This window comes from Sorex araneus, chromosome 1 (assembly GCF_027595985.1).
Source record: "Sorex araneus isolate mSorAra2 chromosome 1, mSorAra2.pri, whole genome shotgun sequence".
Lineage (NCBI taxonomy): Eukaryota > Metazoa > Chordata > Mammalia > Eulipotyphla > Soricidae > Sorex > Sorex araneus.
In genome coordinates, this window is record NC_073302.1 from 46121668 (window position 1) to 46143543 (window position 21876).

The following is a 21876-nucleotide window of genomic DNA, read 5'->3' on the forward strand; positions in this document are numbered from 1 at the left end:
CAAAATTTGAGAAAGATTAAAATACCCACAATTGGGGCTGGAGCGATAGCACAGCGGGTAGGGCGTTTGCCTTGCACGCGGCTGACCCGGGTTCGATCCCCAGCATCCCATATGGTCCCCTGAGCACTGCCAGGAGTAACTCCTGAGTGGAAAGCCAGGAGTAACCCCTGTGCATCGTCGGGTGAGACCCAAAAAGCAAAAAAATAAAAAAAAAAATACCCACAATCCTACTACTCACATAAACAGCAGCCATTATTAACAGTATATATTACTCTTGAACTTATGGCACAATAGCAGATTTAGAGTTCTGAGCAGCCAAGAAAAAGGAAACAATTTACCTTGGTTTCAACAACTTTTGTGATTCATTCTATTACTACAAGTTAGGACCAAAGCACATCTTTAAGAATACTACTTTAATAGATGTATCACCTGGGCTCATCCTTCTACACCACAATATTTAGTGATATTACTTTCAGAAAAGAACATGCCTGAGACAATTTACGCAAAATATCTAAAGAAAGATTCCCACTTTCCCTCTCCCCAAGAAACAAATCAATATACATATAAGAGGGATGCCAAATAGATTAACTTGGTGAACAACAGGAGATCAGTAGAAGAATATCTTTAATGAATATTTTATGCTGGCCAAGACAACAAATTCCTGGCTCCAAAAGAAAGCATACATCTTTAGATACAATAAGAGATCCCAGACTTATACTACACAATTGTAAGTGTTCTAGTTTTTTCTAGTTAATATTTATAAATTAACCTCGTTAAGTACTCCTACCATATGAAAAAGCAAATTCTCATCAAACTCTGGGGCAGAAATAGCAGCAGCCATAGACCAAAATAACCACATTTCACTACAGTATTTCTTTTAATGCTCACTGGTTGGTTTGTTTGTGGTGCTGGCGCTCAAACCCTGAGCCTCAAGTAAGACATGTGCCCCATCAGGTCAGCAACACTCTGGCCCAACAGCATACCTTTCAAACCATAAGGTTTCCCTGTCACATATGGGACAAAATAAAAATATATAAGGTGCAGGGCAGAGAGATTGTTTTTTGGGGCGAGGAGGTGTTGGGCCAGCCTGGTGGTGTTTGGGAGTTGCTTTCAATGATATTCATGGTTCCATACGGTGCTGGGAATCAAGCCCAGGCTTCCCCACGTTTTCCTCCTGAAAAACCTGTATTTAGTCCTCTGAGCTCTCACAGCCCCTCTTTGAGACCTTTTTTTTTAAATCATCATAACAAAACAGAAAGTTGATAATACTCTTATATGCAAACTCTATTGAACCATTACACTATTTTAAATATCACTCTTCAAAGAACATGCAAAACTATACAAGAGGAAGCTATTTTTCCAGTCAGCTTATATGAAGATCAGCAGAAAGATGACATTTAGTCTTTCAGCTGGTTTAGATTCAGTTTCTGCTTGTGTTGTGTAGAGCATCCACGATGGTCTTATTGTACTCTGCAATTTGCTTGGTCACATTCTTCATAATTGGTTGGTAATCACTCTCTTGACTCTTGGTTGCTATGACTAATTAATTATCTAAGTTAAGAATAACACCATTTAATTAAATTATCAATCTAACAGTAACTCCGAAAGGAACCAAGTAATACTGGGATTTCTTTTGATTAAAAATTGAAGATAGCACAGAAAAAGTACAATGAGAATTTTAACACATTTTAACAATTTTAACAATGCTATTTTAGCAAATTACTTATCAACTGAAATCTAAACCATCAAGCAAAACTTGTTTTTTTTTTAAAGTTTGCCCAAATGTAGGAACTTTTTTTTTTTCTTTTCCTTTTTGGGTTATAACCAGCAATGCTCAGGGGTTACTCCTGCCTCTGCACTCAGGAATTACTCCTGGTGGGACCATATGAGACATCAGGGATAGAACTCGGGTTGGTCATGTGCAAGGCAAACACCCTATCTGCTGTACTATTGTTCTGGACCATATTTTTAGAATTAACATGTTATTCATTTCAATCTAATAATTCTGGTCTTAGTTGGTCAAAAATATGTTCTCTAGAGTACTATTAAGAATTTCAGACAACACTACACTGTTCAAAATTATGTATTTTATGCTGCAAAAATTAGAGTGCTGGACTTTTGTATGTTGTGAATAGAAGTATTCTTTCAAACTGAACTGCATGATCACTGGGAGAGAGCCTCTAAAGCATCTCATCTGGAGGTAAGCCAGGAGTAGTCCATGCTTTTCTGCACTCAAGTTCAGCAAGCCCTCTTTCTAGAAGAGAAAATGTGCTACCAACAAGGCTGAATCTCATCCTCTTAGGCAGAAATGTCCTTGAATGAATGGGTCAAAGCAAGGAATAGGAAACAACTTTTGAGGAAATGTTTCTTGAAATTCCACAATACATGTCCTCAGCATCTGCTTCCTCCTATGATCACACCAAAAGATAAGAAAATGGGACATAAGTACCATCTTGGCAAAAATAAGATCAAGTTGAAGTGACTGACATAAGCTTGAAGGTTAAATTTCTTATGACCTTACTTGTTTATCTCATTTTCCTGTGCAGATATCCAAGAAGCAGCACTATAAATAATAACAAACTATAGAAATGCTGATATACATCAGACATATATGGTTATACATAATTCTCTCAACAACTCTATGAAAAGAAAATATTAACTACTTATGATAAAATTCAGAGTTGAACAAATTAAGTAAGTTGTCCATGGTCCATAATTTGTATATAATAGAGTCAACATTTAAATCTAGATTTCCCTGAAGGTGCAGTAATTTTGTACAACAAAAGCATAAACATTGACACTATTATAAGCAATGTTACCACAATAATATAGCAAACATAAAATAAATAAAATTAGATTTTCTAACTACTAAATCTATGTACTTAGTCTCCATGCTTCTACAAGCCACAGTATGACTTTGCATACTCTGTTTGTTACCAGTGTACCACACACACATATGTACACACACCTAGCTATTGCAGAGTAGAACGTTTTACTTATTTCTCCTATAGTTTAGCTCAATATTTTGTCTGTATTAGGTAGATGTGCTAAAATGAATTTGTCTTGAAAAAATTTCCTAGAAAAACATAATGAGATTCACTTGTAGCTTTTTAAAGGATACATTCTTTCATTACAAAATTATTTTGCTCATGGTGTTGCCACTTCCTCTCCAAATTTGTAAGCTAAAAACACAAAAGAAAAATGTTAGCCAATGCTCATATGCAAAACAATTATACACCCTTTTAAAGAGGATAAGGAGGGAAAAAACACTGAACTTTAAATCTTATCAACTCCTTTCATTTTATTGAGATAAAGCCATGGTAGACAAAAAAAGGTTTATAAAAGTTTAAACAATAGTAAATATATTAATAAATATAATGTTGAATTAAACAGTAAGTTTTACTCTACATGTCTACTTTACTGCAAAATACTGAATGTATTGTATCATTTAATATGCCAATTGAGAGACAATTTGAGATTTTCCCCATTTCTAAAAGAAGTTAAAAAAAAGAATGGGACATAATGGGAACTGCTCCTTGAAATCTGGAAGTTTAATGTCACGATTATAATATATATTCTAACACTGTCAAAGGTTCAGCTATATAGGAAAAACTTCCTTATTTCCAGGGCTAAATTTCCTGTCTAATTCCACAAGTTGTGATAAGAACAGAGCTGCAGTGTGAAGATTATAAGCAGGCTGGTAAAAAGCTGGCACCATTACAATAATTTTTGCATCAACAGGAAGCTAATGTGGATATTATATTGATGGTTGCTTCCTCAGAAGACAATTTTACTGTTATAGAATTAAACTGTTTTTTCTGATTTAATTAACCTTGTAACTCTAGGTTACGGTCTTTCTTTTTTAAGATGCACATAGTTTTTTTTTTTCCTCAGAAAGCAACTATCTGAAAAATGAGACAATGTTCTAATGAGACATTTTCAAATAGTAATAACAATCGAAATATCTGACAATTGAAACAGGATTAATATTTCTTTCTACATTTATGTTTAAATTATTTTCAGGGCATAAATTCAGTCTTAATATTGCATCCACTTCATTGTTTCCTTAAAAGATAAATTGAGATATAGGATGAATTATAATACATTATGCAAATTGCTGTGTGTTAACACTACACTAAATCAGATCTAGCTTCCTCATATAGGACCTCGAAGTCCAGACTGATCTAAGGAAGCAGTCAGCACTTTTTGACAAAAGAAAAATCTCTAGTAATCTTTTAGATTAAGTCAAGTACTAACCTCTTCCCCCTTATTTTCATACTCAGAAGTAGCCTTTATAAATACAGCAGACTTCTTAAGTGCTATGTGAATAATGCTATAAAAGTGACATTATATCAGATGGTCAAATTCCTTCTATTTTATATACCTAAATCAGCAGCTTCTCCAGGATATAATGAGGCACAAGTTTGTGTCTGAATATCTTTTTCCTACAACTTATTTAACAGGTCTCTTATAAGTTCTTTATATATAACTGTATCACTGTCATCCCGTTGCTCATCAGATTGCTCGAGCAGGCACCAGTAATGTCTCCATTGTGAGACTTTTTGTTACTGTTTCTGGCATAGCAAATACGCCACAGGAGACTTGCCAGGATCTGCCATGCGGGCGAGATACTCTCGGTAGCTTATCAGGCTCTCTGAGAGGGGCAGAGGAATCAAATCTGGGTCGGCTTCGTGCAAGGCAAATGTCCTACCCGCTGTGCTATAGTTCCAGCCCAATTGTTATAATAATTAAAAAATTTAAACCACAATCTATTCCTAAATGTTTAATTTTTTTTTCTTTTTGGGTCACACCTGACGATGCACAGGGGTCACTCCTGGCTCATGCACTCAGGAATTACTCCTGGCGGTGCTCAGGGGACCATATGGGATGCTGGGAATTGAACCTGGATTGGCCGCATGCAAGGCAAATGATACCCGTGTAGCCATATATATATTTATTTATTTATTGTTAATTGAATCACCATGAGATACAGAGTTGCAAAGCTGATCATGGTCAGGTTCAGTCATACAGTGTTCCAACACCCATCCCTCCACCAATGTACATTTCACAACACCAATGTCCCCAGCTTTCCTTCCTGCCACCCTCCCCACAGCCTGTCTCCATGGCAGGCACTTTCCTTTCTCCTCCCTCTCCCTCACGCTTCCCTTTCCCTCCCCCTCTCTCTCCCTCTTTCTCTTCACTTCGGGGTATTATGGTTGCAATACAGGTACTGAGAGGTTATCATGTTTGTTCCTTTACCTGTTTTCAGCACACAGTTCTTTTTTTTTAATAGTTTATTTTTAATTAGTGAATCAACATGAGGGTACAGTTACAGATTTATACATTTTTGTGCTCATGTTTCCCCCATACAAAGTTCGATAACCCATCCCTTCACCAGTGCTCATTCTCCACCACCAGTAAACCCAACATCCCTCTCACCCTCCCCAGTCCCGTCTCCCCCCACCCCACACTGCCACTATGGCAGGGTATTCCCTTTTGTTCTCTCTCTCTGATTAGGTGTTGTGGTTTGCAATAAAGGTGTTGAGTGGCCATTGTGTTCAGTCTCTAGTCTATATTTGGCCCGCATCACCCTTCCCCCACATGACCTCCGACTACATTTTACTTGATGTTCCCTTCTCTGAGTTGCCCAGAATGAGAGACCAGCCTCCAATCCATGGAGACAACCTCCTGGTACTTATTTCTACTATTCTTGGGTGTTAGTCTTATAGTCTATTATTCTATATTCCACAGATGAGTGCAATCTTTCTATGTCTGTCTCTCTCTTTCTGACTCATTTCACTTAGCATGATACTTTCCATGCTGATCCACTTATATGCAAACGTCATGACCTCATTTTTTCTAACAGCTGCATAGTATTCCATTGTATAGATGTACCAGAGTTTCTTCAACCAGTCATCTGTTCTAGGGCACTCAGTTTTTTTCCAGATTCTGGCTATTGTAAACAGTGCTGCGGTGAACATATAAGTGCAGATGTCATTTCGACTATACTTTTTGGCTTTTCTGGGATATATTCCCAGCAGTGGTATTGCTGGGTCAAATGGGAGCTCAACCTCTAGTTTTTTGAGAATCTCAGCAAACAGTTCTTATCCAGAGTGATTATTCCAACTCTCTTTGCCATGGTGGTCCCTTTTCTATCCCAACTGTCTTTTCTCCCACAGCATTTGAGGTAGGTTTCCAACTGTGGACCAATTCTCCTGGTTCTTGATTCTACTGTCCTTGAGTATTGGGCTATATTAGGGTGTTTTTTTTTAATATCTCACAAATGAGTCCAGTCATTCTATTTCTATTCCTCTCCTTCTGACTCATTTCATTCAGCATGATATTCTCCATGTCCACCCATTTATAACAAATTTCATAACTCCATTTTTCCTAATAGCTGCATACTATTCTACTGTGTGGATGTACCATAGTTTCTTTATACAGTCATCTGTTCTTGGGCATTCGGGTTGTTTCCAGATTCTGGCTATTGTGAACAGTGATGCCTGAATCCATAGGATACATAGTGAAACCATAAAGTTATGTGGACAGAACCTTCCATGTCATTGAAAGTAAAGGCATCTTTAAAAATGAAATACCACTGACCAAACAAGTGGAAGCAAAGATAAATAAATGGGACCACATTAAGCCATAAAGCTTTTGCACCTCCAAAGAAACAGTGACCAAGATACAAAGATTAGAAAAAAATTTGCCCAATAGCCATCAGATAGAGCAAAGCCTCGGCGGCTGAAGAGTTCTGGAACCCAGCCACATCCATGCTCAAGGCCACTCTCCACACGCTTGGACAAGCTTCACACATGAAGGAACCAGCAGAGGAACTCAGGTGTGCGGGACTCGGGGTTGAGATCTCCAAGCCTGCTCGGATTGGGACTGGGCCTTTTTCCCCCAGGTCCCCCATTTTCCAGTAGCTAGGCGGTCACACTCAGACACTGCCCCCGGCGCTGTGTATCTCACAATAGCCAACATCCGGAGACTACAAAACCAAGCTCCCAGAAGCGCATGGCTGCATTTGCTGCTGCGCAATATCTTATAGCCTAGTTCTCCCTCTCGGAGAACCTGGTAAGCTACAGAGAGTTTCCTGCCTGCACGGGAGAGCCTGGTAAGCTCCCTGGGGCGTATTCATATGCCAAACACAGTGACAATGATGGGTCCCATTCTTCTGACCCTGAACAGCCTCTAATGCAGCACTGTTGGGAAGGACAAGTAAAGAGATGCTACTAAAATCTCAGGGCTAGGACAAATAGAGACGTTACTGGGCCCGCTCAAGCAAACTGATGATCAACAGGATGACAGTGATACAGTGACAATACTTAAAATTTATAAACAAGCAGAGTTTGAAAAGATAAATGAAAAGACTAAAGCAGAGAATCTGAAAATAATAAAAAAATTAACGATTTTCCATTTAATTTTTACCTGAGAATGTGTCTCGTTTTCTTGTAACTGTGTTTTTAGACTCTCATACTCTAAGTTTAGCTTCTCCATTACTTTTTTAAAGGCATTTCTGCGAGTTGATAACACTGTTCTCTCCTGATGTAATTTCTAGATAAATCCGAACAGAAGGAAATAACAGAACAATATAAATAGAAATTCATTTGATGTAAATAAATTCAATGGTGTTTTGATAAAATTCTACTAATGCTATAAATACTCAAAATATTAATAAAACTATAATGTGAGTTGTAATAAACTGAGTTAGTATCAACTATATTAATTATAATATAAAGCTGCTCTATTGGTTCTTACCCTACTATATTAACTTTCCTAAATTTATCTTTGGTTTAAAATAAAGTTTACTTTAAATTAATGCAAGTGGCAATTAAAAACCAGTGACAAAATTTACATAAGTCATAATCAAATCTGCATATAACAAAGTTTCTACCTATTGAATGCTCCCTTTTGCTTTTCAATGTTTATCTTTCTTTCTCTTTTTTGTATTGACACTTAGCAGTGCTCAGGGCTTACTCCTGGCTTTGGGCTCAGAGATAATTCCTGAAGTGGGGCTTGGGGGACCATATGTGGTACTGGGAATCAAACGCAAGCTGGTCCTACCCATTGTACTAGCTCTCCAGCCTTAATATTTATCTTCTTTTTAATCTGTAAAAGCTCTAAATTCCTACCATAATATCTTCATTTTTGGTTACTTCATATCAAATAAAAAACTGAAAACAATAAATCAATAAATTATATATTTTATTTTTTAAATTAAATTAAAATTTTAAAAAAATGAATTACCATGGGGTACAGTTACAGACTTACAAACTTTCGTGCTTATGTATCAGTCACACAATGATCAAGTATCCATCCCTTCACCAGTGCGCATTCTCCACCACCAATGTTCCCGGTATCCCTCCCACTACTTCCACTCCATCCCCCTACCCCACCCCGCCTCTGTGGCAGGGCATTCCCTTTTGCTCTTGCTCTCATTCTCTCTCCTTATGGGTGTTGTGGTTTGCGATAGAGGTATTGAATGGCCAAATTCAGTCTGTAGTCTACTTTCAGCACACATCTCCCATCCTGAGTGGGCCCTCCAAGCACCCCATACTTATTGTTCTCTTCTCTATCTGAGCTGCCTTTTCCCCCAGCATTATAAATGATATATTTTAAACTGGAACAAGAAAAAGTAATTTGAACTTTTTGCAATTTTGTATAACACTATTAGCATTTACCTTTTTCTTTTCTTCACCTGATAATTTTAAGGCTGGTAAATCATTATATGTCTCCAGATCATCTGTCAGTTGCTTTATCTTACTCTTTAGAGATTGTTGCTCCTCAGTCATCTTACTTTCCAGAAGCTCCATTTTCTGTAGATCCAACTGTAGACGTTGACTATCTGAAGAGAAGAAAATTCAAGACCCAAATTATTCAAAATGGTATTACTTTCACATGTGGAAATGTAATGCAGCCATGTTTTGTATTTAAGTACCATATTTTACAAAACTATCTGCAAATAAAATGTTAGTGCCAATTAAGTGAGCCAATACAAGGTAAACTAAAATGTTTTCCATTTATATTCTGGGGATGCAAAAATGAACAGTAGAAATGACATCTGTACTTGGATATTTATTAAAGCACTGTTCTCAGTAGCCAAAATCTGGAAACAATCCACATGCCCAATAGAAGACTGGTTAAAGAAACTATAGTACATCTACACAATGGAATACTATGCAGCTGTTAGAGAAGATGAAGTCATGAAATTTGCTTATAAGTGGATGGACATGTAGCATATCAAGTAAGTGAAATAAGTCAGAGAGAGAGAGAGACAGACATAGAATGATTGCACTCATTTGTGGAATATAAGATAACATGAGACTAAAACCCAAGGACAGTAGAGACAAGGGCCAGGAGGGTCACTCCATGGTTTGGAAGACTGCCTCTTGTGCTGGGGCAGAAGGCAGTTGGGATGGAGAAGGGACCAGTAGGTCAATGATGGTTGGAGGGGTTGCTCGGGATGGGAGATGTATGCTCAAAGTATACTAAGGACAAAAGATGATGGTCTTTCAGTATCTGTATTGTATACCATGATGCCCAAAAGTAGAGAGAGTAAGAAGGAAGGTGCCTGCCAAAGAGGCAGGGGTTGGGGTAGGGTCATGGTGGTGGAAGGAATACTGGGGACATTGGTGATGGAAAATGTACACTAGTGGAGGGATGGGTGTTAGATCACTGTATGACTGAAATTCAATCATGAAAGGTTTGTAACTGTATCACGGAAATTCAATAATAAATTAATTAATTAAATGAAATGTTTTTCACCTTGGAGATGTAATATAAGCAAAGTAATTTGACTTATATTAGTCATACTTTTCTCTATAGTCATACAAAATATATAAGAACAAAGTTTTTCTTAATAGAATAATGTATGATCTCCACAGGCTCAAGTCAAGCCCCTTATGCATGAGAATAAATCCGCTGAAAACCCCAGGTATTAGGCTTTTGTAACTCCCCAGGACTCTGGAGTCTGGAATGGGCGACCTCCACCCATATCCCTGTTTTCCCAGAGCCCAGAAGTCATGCCCAGGAACCACCTTTGGTGCCATTTAAACTCATTAACAACCATGATCCAGAGACTGACAAATAAATCTTGCAACAGAGCCACAAGTTGTATCACCCTACCCAAAATCTCAGAATCCCCAGAGCGTGTGGCCACGAGTTTTTATACTCCCCTTCATACGACAGGCTTGGGTGGTGGGGAGGGTAACTAAAGGTGGTGGGAAGGTGTGGTGGTGGGATTGGTGTTGGAATACTGAATACGGTAAATTACTGTGAACTACTTTATTAAAATTTAAATCAGGGGGAAAATAACATATGAAGCAAATATATGTGACATTTAAGTGGCATTCACAAATTATGTAGAGCAAAAAGCAAGTTAATGAAACAATTAATATATTTTTGAGTAACAGTTTAGAATTGCAGTCAATCATCATTTCTGGCAGTTATATTCTTTCAAGTCGCTATCAACAATGAGTAGTGAAATACTGAACTATTGATTTTAGAGAAAATTTAGAGTTAGATTGCTACACGCTCTGTTCATAATAATTTCATCAACTGAGATGTTATCTTGTTTATGTATATTTCTGTTTAAAGACACTTTATTTAATATGCAATATTGAGTTCACATTGAATTCATGGTCCAGAATTTAACTTATGCCTGATAAAGATCATCAAATATATTTTCTCCATGAGACACGCCAAAGCCTTTTACAGTCTAGGACTTCAGCACTTTGGGATTCTTAATGGGCAAAAATCATCAAAAAGCACAAAAATTCAGGAAAAATGTGGATATCAGAAAATGGGTACTTGCTTATAATACACTGTAGTGCTTTCATCCCATTGCTCATTGATTTGCTCAAGCAGGTACCAATAACGTCTCCATTGTGAGACTTGTTACTGTTTTTGGCATATCAAATACACCATGGGTAGCTTGCCAGGCTCTGCCAGGCTCCAGTTCAACTTGCTTATAATATAAAAACTAAAACATTAAGGCAGGGTATTTCCTTATTTGTCCTCCACTAGGAATACACCTGTCAGGCATTGAAAATTTTCACCACTATGCACCTATCCACAAATGCCTGCACTACAAGTATTTTCTGTTTTGTTTTGGTTTTGGGTCCCACTCAGTAGGGTTCAGGGCTACTCCTGACTACATTCAGGGATCATTCCTGCCAGGGCTCAGGAACAATATACACTGCTAGGGATCTAACTCAGGTCATCCATGCACAAGGCAAGTGCCTTACCTGCTGTATTCTATCTCCAGCTCTGTAATACAAGTACTGATTTTGAGATTAAAACTTAATTTTAGTGACTAGGTAAGATCACAGAAATATAATCCATGAGTAATGAGTGTTGAATAAATAAAAGTGCATATGTGTGTCTCTTTAAAAAGCAACCAAGGGGCAGGGCTGGAGTGATAGCACAGCAGGTAGGGCATTTGCCTTGCACGCGGCTGACCCGGGTTCGAATCCCAGCATCCCATATGGTCCTCTGAGCACCTGCAGGGGTGATTCCTGAGTGCATGAGCCAGGAGTGACCCCTATGCATCGCCAGGTGTGACCCAAAAAGCAAAAAAAAAAAAAAAAAAGCAACCAAGGGGCTGGAGCAATAGCACAGTGGGTAGGGCGTTTGCCTTGCGCGCGGCTGACCCAGGTTCAATTCCCAGCATCCCATATGGTGCCCTGAGCACCGCCAGCGGTAGTTCTTGAGTACAGAGCCAGGAGTAAACCCTGAGCATCGCCGGGTGTGACCCAAAAAGTAAAAAAAAAAAAAAAAAAAACCAAAAAAACCAAGTCCTCCTAACAAACAAGCAGGTGTTAGGATATAATGAAACTATATGAAGGCAATTTTTACCTAAGGAGTTACATTTAGAGGCAGAACTACGTTAACCAAATAAAAATTTACAATAAATTAGATAACTACTGTGGAAATTAGATAACTACTTTGCCATTAGTCAAAAAGTGTGTAATGACAAGCTTTTCTCCCTCTCTCTTCTTTTTAATTCTACAGGGCCCTACTCAGGTGTTCCGGTGATTACTCCCTACAACCCTCAGCTTGACCTGCAGTGTTCTGGGGGCACTGTGGCTACATCTGGAGGTACTGGATATCAAACTACAAGCATTGTGCATGCAAGATCTGTACTCTACCCCTTTATGCTACCTCCCTGGTCTCTCCAAATACATGACTTTTAAACAGAAAAACAAGTAGGGATTAGCCAAAGAAGAAAGTAACTGTTCAGAGAAAAGAATCGTCTTGTTTACAGGTAAGGAAAAAAAGCTAACTTTTTTTTTGCTAATAAGTCAGTTTAATTTTGTTGTCTTTTGTCGTATAAAATATTTATCAATCTATTTATGTCACCCCAGCGGTGTGCCAAGTCCCTGGGGTTCTTTTTTTTTTTTTATTGAATCACCATGAAAAAAGTTACAAAGCTTTCAGGTTTAAGTCTCAGTGATACAATGATCAAACACCCATCCCTTCACCAGTGCACATGTTCCACCACCAAGAACCCAGTATACCTCCCACTCCCCCCCAAACTGCCTGTATGGCTGATGATTTTCACTTTACTCTCTCTTTACTCTAATTACATTCAATATTTCAAGAGAAAACTCACTATTATTGTTTGGAATTTCCCCCCAACAATCAGATCTGCCGAAAAGGCATCATTTGATAATTTATTTTCCATTGCTGAGAATGAAGAGCATATGAGGTCTTGGATTTCTGGTATTTTAGTAATTAAGTCCAGAGAAATTTCTGCCAGAAGTAGCATCACTGCAAGCTCATACCTTTGTTCAGTGGGCTCTAAAAGATGGCAGTCGCCATGCCACTGAAAAAGCTAACTTTTTGAGCAATTAATAGTGGTTTAGTAAAGAGAATCCAAAATTCACAGTACTGGTGGCTGGAGAATTCAAAATTCACAGTACTGGTGGCTGGAGACAAACTAAGTATCAGAAAGCTTTCAATTCATCAAAGGTCTTTTCAGTCAAGGTAGAGAACCAGAAGTTTATCCAAAGTGTCATAGCAGCCATCACTGGAGCAGATAGAAATGTGAGGTCTAAAGATACTTTGGTGGCCTGGGATGTGGCTCAGTGGTAGAACCTTTTATGTGTGAGGACCTGGGTTCAATTTCCAGCACTGCATGTTCTCTTGAGCACCAGGAGTGACCCTTGAATACCTAGCTTAAGAGTAGACCATGAATATCACCGAGTTTGGTCTCTGAACAAATGAAGCAATAAAAAGATATTTTTATTGCTCATCAAAAAGATTGTTTTTTTTGAAGAACAAAGTGACATTCTGAAGTTTCCCATAAAGGTAACTAAGAAAAGGCCAGAGAAATAAGAGAAAACATGAGTCAGAGAGAAAAGCCAGTTCAAGAATAAAGAGTGCCAGAAGAAATTATTTTTTAATTACTGCAAAATATGCTTTAAATCTACTGACCAAGAAGACTGTGATATATTTGACAGTAGATTTCACACACACACACACACACACACACACACACAACCTAGAAAACAGTTTTAAAAATTTGGCTGATTCTCCAGAACTCAACCACCACCATGCTCACAGCCGCTCTCCACAAGCTCAGGCTGAGCCTCACCCATGAGTGAGCTCTCAGAAAGCCCAGGTAAGTGGGACTTTGTGATTGAGAACTCTAGGTTCAACGGGACTGGGAATGGAGATCCACTGCCCCTACCCCTACCCCCCTCCCGTCTCCAGTGACTCAGCAGTCATTCCCATAAGCCACCTCTGGCTGGTGCTAGATAATCTCATCATCGGCCACCATCCTGATCGCATGTCCTTTCCCAGAAAGGAGCATAACATGACCCTCATCAAAACCATGCTGCTGGACCTCACACCAGGCTGTTTCACTCGGAGCGCCCAAGAGGGGGGGTGGGTGAGACCCCTCCCTGCCCTAAGGGACCCAGACCCAGCAGCCGAAAACCTTCAGACCCAACTGCCACAATGTTCATGGCCACTTCCCACATACTCGGGCTGAGCTTCACCCATGAGTGAACCTATTCCTAGACACTTTATACCACACACCACTCCATACACCAAAAGTACCGCACCACATTTGATGGGTTACAAAGTAGGAGACAACCAATAAAATCAGATTATATATATATGTGTGTGTGTGTGTGTGTGTGTGTGTGTGTGTGTGTGTGTGTGTGTGTGTATCACGTTTCACTCAAGTGACAGAAGGAAACTGGAGTTCTGACCTCCGTCGACGATCAAGAATCAGGGACACTGTCTCCTTTGCCAAGACGTCAAAAATCAGATGAGCTGGACATGCAATGTGAGTTAGAGATGACCACTGGACTAGAGCTGTTACTGACTGGATTCCATGGAATGTCAAAAGACTGCGTGGCTGCCCACCTATGAGATGGTCAGACTTCTTCGTCAGGACCCTGAATGAACGGTTTGAGGCTCTTCATGTTCCTGGAGCGAGCAGATGCCATAGGGCTACACTAGCATGCAACAGGGACAAATGGAGATGTTGCTGGCGCCCACTTGAACAAATCGACAAACAACAATGGGATGATAAGTGATACAAGTGACAAGTGAGATATATAGCACTGTTGTAGCACTGTTGTCCTGTTGTTCATCGATTTGCTTGAGCGGGCCCCAGTAACATCTCCATTATGAGACTTCTTGTTACTGTTTTTGGCATATCGAATAAGCCATGAGGATCTTGCCAGGCTCTGCCGCGTGGTGGGATACTCTCGGTAGCTTGCCGGGCTCTCCGAGAGGGATGGCGAATCGAACTCAGGTGGACCACTTGCAAGGTAAATGTCCTACCACTGCGCTATATATATATATATATATATATATATAAATATATATATATATTTATATATAAAGGAACAGAAGGTTCAACCTTTATATATATAAATTATATATATAATATATATAATTTATATATATAAATATTTATATATATAATATATAAAGGTTCAACCTTTATATATATATAAATATATATAAATTTATATATATAAATATATATATAAATATATATATATATAAAGGAACAGAAGGTTCAACCTTTAACAACATGTTAGTGATCTCTTATAAAAGGGTTTAATGGCCCTTGGATGAAATATAACTACCTTCACACTTTTTCCTCTAAGGATAGTTTTATTGTATCATTTTCAGCGGTCTTTCATAACAAATAATACAAAATATATTACTTCAGTTCTGCTTTGGGACAGGGATTGGGGTTTGAGATGGAAACATCCGAAATATGGTGATGGAAAGGTGTAATGGTGGTGGACTTGGTTGTTTATCAAATGTAATCAAATACTGTGAACTACTTTATACAATATTTAAAAAAAATAGAATTAAGCATTAACAAAGTAAAAAAATTGGCTGAGAACCATTGAAATTAAAAAAAATTAGTTGCCGTAAACATAGTCAGAAAGGTCTTTTCGGCCGCCAAGATGTGATCCCGGCCTCTCACATGTGCGGCCTCTCTGCAGCTGCATGAGCGTGACTCCAGACGCCAACTAAATTTTTCGACATGGGGAGCTCCTCACAGAATGTCTCCAGCCTGAGAACTAAGCCGCAGCCCCATGCCCGCCCAGGAGGGGAAAGGTATTTGTCTCTCTCGCTTCTTCCTTGCCGGGGGTGAAGGGTGTGGTGACCATCATATTATGACAACCACAGATCGGGTTTACAAGCTTGCAATGATCCAATATCTGGAAGAAATCTCCCTGGACTTAGTTGCTAAAGTACAGAAATCCAAAACCGCGCGGCCGTGCGACCTCATATCTCTTACAACAGGTCTGACTCTAGTGGGGTACTCCTAACAATAATAGTGAGGTTTGTGTTGAAATATTGAATGTAACCAAAGTAAATAGAAAGTAAAGTGAAATTTATCAGTTACAAGGGGGGGTAGGGGGGCGGGATGGGAGGTGTATGTATTTTGTTTTGTTTTGTTTTTTTTGGTGGTGGGATATGGGCACTGGTGAAGGGCGGGTTGTTTCAGCATTGTATAACTAAGACTTAAGCCTGAAAGCATTGTAATTTTCCACATGGTGATTCAATAAAATAAAATTCTTAAAAAAAAAAAAGAAAGGTCTTTCATTTTTTTCATTTGGAGTAAAATAATAAAAAAAGATAATACTAAAGTTTTAAGAGTGAGCAGGATCACAAATATTTTATATATATATGTATATTTTTTTAGCTTTTTGGGTCACACCCAGCAATGCACAGGGGTCACTCCTGGCTCTGCACTCAGGAATTACCCCTGGCGGTGCTAGGGGACCATATGGGATGCTGGGAATCGAACCCGGGTCGGCCGCATGCAAGGCAAATGCCCTACCTGCTGTGCTATCGCTCGAGCCTCTATTTTAGATATTCTTATTTATTAGTTTAGCTCCCAAATTCTTCTTAATATAAAGAACATTTGTATAAAATATTTTTTAAATTCCTGTGATAGAATTATACAATATCTACATCCTCTTTTTTAGAGACTTTGTGATTCTGTTTGTTAAAAGTTCCTTTTTACAGGGAAAATATTACACAGAAGGTAACCAACACTACTGAATTATCTTAAGTGTGGCTTTATTTTTTTTAAATCTGACATACTTTTTTCATAATAGATCCTGAGGGCAAATGTTTATATGTAAGGAAACTGATGCTTTTAAAGGTAATTTACCCACAGTCAAAAACTATTAGGATTTGGTGCTGAGTGATATTATTCATCATATCTGTCACTGTCATCCTATTGCTCATAGATTTGCGTGAGCAGGCACCAGTAACATCTCCATTGTGAGACTTGTTGTTACTTTTTTTGGCATATCGAATACGCCACGGGTAGCTTGCCATGCAGCCGACCCGGGTTCGATTACTCCGTCCCTCTCAGAAAGCCTGGCAAGCTATAGAGAGTATCTCGCCCACATGGCAGAGTCTGGCATTTTTAAGGTAATCAGTATAATTCTGTGATCCAAAAAAGATGCCCATATGAGCAACAGTGAACTATGGCAAAACAAATACTATTTAATATATTTTATTACCTAAGGTTCATTTCTATAGGCCTTGGGTTTGATATTTTTCTTTCCATGCCACTCCTGAGTTTGAGATACATATATATGTACATATATACATATTTTTTAAATAGCTGTAAAGTAGTTAGAGTCAATTAAAAAAAATCTATACTAGCCCCTCACTGAGCATCCCAGCCGTCGGTGCCCGCACTCTCAGCCCACCGTCCCCCTGACCCAATCTCAAACCAGTGTCCAGCGGGCAGGGACCCCACCCCTCACCACCACTGACCCTGCGCTTCCTGCTTCCTCATCCAGGTGCCCCTGATCCCCTCACTGAACATCCCAGCCCTCAGCGGGATCTGACCTGATCTCAACCCAATGTCCAGTGGCCAGAAAGGGCATTGCCTCTTTGGTAGTGGGCGTGGCCCCGCTTCAGTGGGTGTGGTCTCAGGGGCCATGGCAGTTCTTTTCCCTGTCAAGTTCCAGTATACTTGACAGACGTCTCAATCCCCATTAACTAACTTTGTGGAGATCTCCCCAGCTACCTCAAACACAAAAGGCTAAATAAACCACTAGCCTACTCCAATTGCACCAAAATATCAAAAACTCACAAAAATAGAGATTAGCTCTAGTGAACAGGAAGGTCCTACCGCCATACAATCATGACAGCATGAAGAAACCGCGCAAATCCCCATTGCAAGGAAAGGACGAAGAAAAGAGTCTAGAAGCCTCATCAGGGGTTTCCCACAAATGTGATCTCTCTGATAAAGAATTCAGAGAAGAAATTCTGAGAATGTTCATTGAACTTAAAGAAACGGTGGAGCAGTCAGCGAAGAAATAACGGGAAGAAATGAGAGCAGAAATTGGAAAGCTACATTCAGAAATGTTACGAATAAAAGACACTGTAGACGAAATCAAAAACACAGTGGGAGCCCTCAACAGTAGAATGGCTACAGTTGAAGATAGAATTAGTGAGCTTGAAGATGAGCAGCAGAAAGCCCACAGGCTACAACAAACAATTGGAAAAGACCTTAAAATAGTTCTAGGGTGAATCAGAGACCTAGGCGATGATGCCAAGAGAAATAACATAAAAATTATTGGAGTTCCAGAAGGACAGAGAGGCAACCCTAACGAGAAAGCCACAGTTGAAGAAATCATTGCTGAAAAGTTCCCAGAGCTGGATAATGCAGATGTTCCGATCCTAGGAGCCTGAAGGGTGCCAGCTAGAAGAGACCCTAATAAAAAGACTCCAAGACATTATCAGTCAGAATAATGGATGCCATAGATAGGGACACAATACTGTAAGCAGCAAGGTCAAAAAAAAGAAATCACATACAAAGGAGCACCCCTTAGATTCACAGCAGACTTACCAGAGGAAACCCTCCAAGCCAGAAGACAATGGTGGGCTATAGTGAAAAAACTCAATGAAATGAATGCCTTACCATGAATACTTTATCCAGCTAAACTCTCACTCAAACTCGAAGGAACCATACATAATTTCATGGATAAACAACAGCTAAGGAACTTCATAGACTCAAAACCAAACTTAAAAGAAGGACTAAAGGGGCTCCTGTAAGAAAAGAAAAACCTCTACAAGCATAACACACTTCTACAGAATGATGGCACAAAACTCCACGACAATAATCTCTCTCAATGTCAATGGTCTAAACTCACCCATCAAGAGACACAGAGTGGCAAAATGGATTCAAAAACTGAACCCAGCATTCTGCTGCTAATAGATCTATACAGGGCTTTGCATCCCCATAAAAAAGAATACACATTCTTTTCCAGTGCACATGGAACATACTCCAAAATAGATCATGTGCTGAGCCACAAAGCATACCTCCATAGAATCAGGAAGATAGAAATTGTATCAACTATCTTCTCAGACCATGATGCACTGAAGATAGAAATTAATCATGCACAGACGCTGAGGACCAAACCATACACCTGGAAACTAAACAACTCAATGTTGAACAATGAGTGGGTCAGGGAGGAAATCAAGGAAGAAATCAAAAGGTACCTGGAAACAAATGAGAATGAAGACATGAGCTACCAGAACCTGTGGGACACAGCTAAAGCTGCGTTAAGGGGAAAATTTATAGCTCTGCAAGCATATCTCAGGAAGAAAGGGCCCACATAAATAATCTGATCTCACAGCTCAAGACCTTAGAAAAGTCAAACAAAAGGAGCCCAAACCAGGCAGAAGGAAAGAAATAATAAAATTTAGAGCAGAAAAAAAATTTATGGAAACCCAAAAAAACAATCCGAAAGATCAATGAATCTAAGAGCTGGTTCTTTGAGAAAACAAATAGGATTGATAAACCACTAGCAAGACTCACAAAGAAAGAGAGAGAGAGAACTCTAATAAACCAAATCAGAAATGGAAGGCGGGACATCACAACAGAAACCAAAGAAATTCAAAAGATCATCAGAGACTACTTTGAAAGTCTGTATGCCACAAAACAAGAGAATCTAGAAGAAATGGATAAATTCCTGGAGGGTGGGATTTGTGCAAGGCAAACTCCTCACCTGCTGTGCTATTGATCCAGTCCAGAGTTAATTACAATAACCCTATTCATTCTTTAGTTACTTGGTGACAGAGGCAGAGAATGATCCTTTATTATTATTATTAGTTTTGAATCTTAGACACTGTGGTTTACAATACTGCTAATCATAGAGCTTTTGCTCAGTCATCACTGACTCTGATGCATCAATATTCCTTTAAGGTCTTTCAACAATTTTTAAAAAAAATTTGGCTTTTGGGCCATACCCGGCTGTGCTCAAGGCTTACTCCCAACTTAATTCTCAGAAATCACTTCTGGTGGTGGCCTATGGACCATAAGGGGTGCAAGGGACCAAACCCAGGTCTGCTGCATGCAAAGCAAGCACCTATCTGCTATACCATTTCTTCAGCCTCAAATTTTTCACTTTAATTTTGTCATTAAAATTTTATCATTAAATTTTTCATTTTAATTAAGTCTAGAATTTTTACTTGATTTTTTGTAATTTTTAAAAAAATTTCCATTCCTCTATATGACTAATTTATTATATTATCTATTTAACTTCTTAACACTGTTAATGAATTTTTCTTTATTTGGTGGATGTTTCTTTTCTTTTCTTTTTGTAATCGAGATCAAAATCAGGGCCTTATTCTTGCATAGGATCTGCTCTACCTAGCCCCAATATAAATTTCTAAAGACTTTTTCTTTTTATTTCTACATCTAGGTTATTTCAGGTTCAGGGTATAATGACAACTTTTCCCCTGGAGTCACATTTTTCTATTCATGTTTTATAAATATTTTACAGCATAACATTTTAAATGACATTTGTTTATGTAACATTTGTTTTAAATATTATGAATTCTGTTGTGCGCCTTTGAGTACTGATTTATATTATACTTAGTCAATAAACTTTGCTAAACTCTAAAATTTTCTTTTTCTACAAAAACATATGAAATTTTATATTCAGTTCTTTCAACATCTAGCTAATTCATTTTTATTTTTTGTATTCATATACAATGAATTACTATGAATATATAATTATGTATTCATACTTCTAGTAATTCATTTTTGTATTACTTTTTCCTTAAAACCTAGCCAATACACACATAGTTCAATAGTCAAGTTAGAATTTAGGTGGAATTTATGCAAATTTTGTCACTGTTTTTTTCGTATCAGGAGACAGGAAATCAGTTGGTTGGTGTCATACACAATTTAGAAAAATTTACTTGAAATTAAATTTTATTAGCTGTACAGATTCTAAAATTGAAAATCAAATATAAAGCTGCTCTTAAGCCTTCCTCTCTGGAAAGATTATTGATTAAGATATACTTGGAAGGTTAGGTTAGGATAAAAATCTGTAGAAGTGAGCATATCTCATATTATGAACTATTACATAAGTACAAAATACCATATAACAAAAAACAATGTTTCAAAGTCATTGATTTTTTAAAAATTATTTTTAAAGTTGAGGTATATTTAGAATAGCATTCCTTGAATGTTTCCTTTTATCCCTTAAGACTCAACCTACTTGACATATTTATTGCTTTAAAATATACTTCAATGTTTTTGAAAGGGTTTTGCTTCGCTGAATTTATAGCTCTACTAAGGTTGAAAATAGTTAAGATAAGAATCAAAGTGCTGAACAAGTCACTAAGGTTTATGGTGTTCCTACTGGAAATATACTTAGCTTGCCTGTTTTGGCTGGTGAAATAAAAATAAGTTGAATTAGTTTAACACGAGCTTAATACAGATGTGTACATTTAGTAAATACATTTAGGAGCTATGCAAAATTTCTCCTCCAGAGGAGAAATGGTGGAATGGTATAGGGTAAAGTTTATCTTTGTTTAACAGCAGGTCTCCGGTATAAAGCTTAAAGCTTCTCCAAGGGAAGAGACAGGAAGAGGATGCAGACTAGTTCCTTCTGATATGCTATGAAGTTGCAAAGTTTACCAAGCAGTGTGTACATAGTAGCAAAATCTCAGAAGGAACCACTTTGACCTAGGGAAATGTTTCTGAGTTATTCTGCCATCAGTGCATTTGTTTATTCCCTGGAGTTTCCTTTCCAAATATATAAATACAAACTATTGCTGACAGATTGCTTGCCTCTTTATTTAATGTGGTAACACCAGTATTTCTCCATCTGCTTTTTTTTTTTTAAGTTTCCCTAAGGAGGCTTTTGAAAGCTATTTTCCCCAATTTCCTCCCAGAAATTCTTATATTACAGATATAACATATCTATTTATGTACAGTAAGTTTCTGGAGGACCACAAATCATTCTACTATCTAAAATTGTTATCGTTCCCTAAGAAGTCATTTTACTCTCTTAAGCAAAATGAGTACATTAAGAAAATCAGGTGAGTTTTATAACTTTGATGGCAAAA

General features: G+C 38.2%; 1 protein-coding gene across 1 annotated transcript in view; it reads right to left on the minus strand.

Moving 5' to 3' along the window:
• Positions 1–203: 203 nt before the first annotated feature.
• IFT74 (intraflagellar transport 74) overlaps positions 204–21876 on the minus strand; it is an 87694-nt gene continuing 66021 nt past the window's right edge. The window contains exons 17-20 of the mRNA XM_055136419.1: positions 8685–8848; positions 7432–7557; positions 3122–3182; positions 204–1539 (exon numbers count right to left, since the gene is read on the minus strand). Coding sequence (XP_054992394.1) covers positions 1421–1539; positions 3122–3182; positions 7432–7557; positions 8685–8848 — 470 coding nt within the window. The 3' untranslated portion in view covers positions 204–1420. The remainder of the gene's footprint in view (positions 1540–3121; positions 3183–7431; positions 7558–8684; positions 8849–21876) is intronic.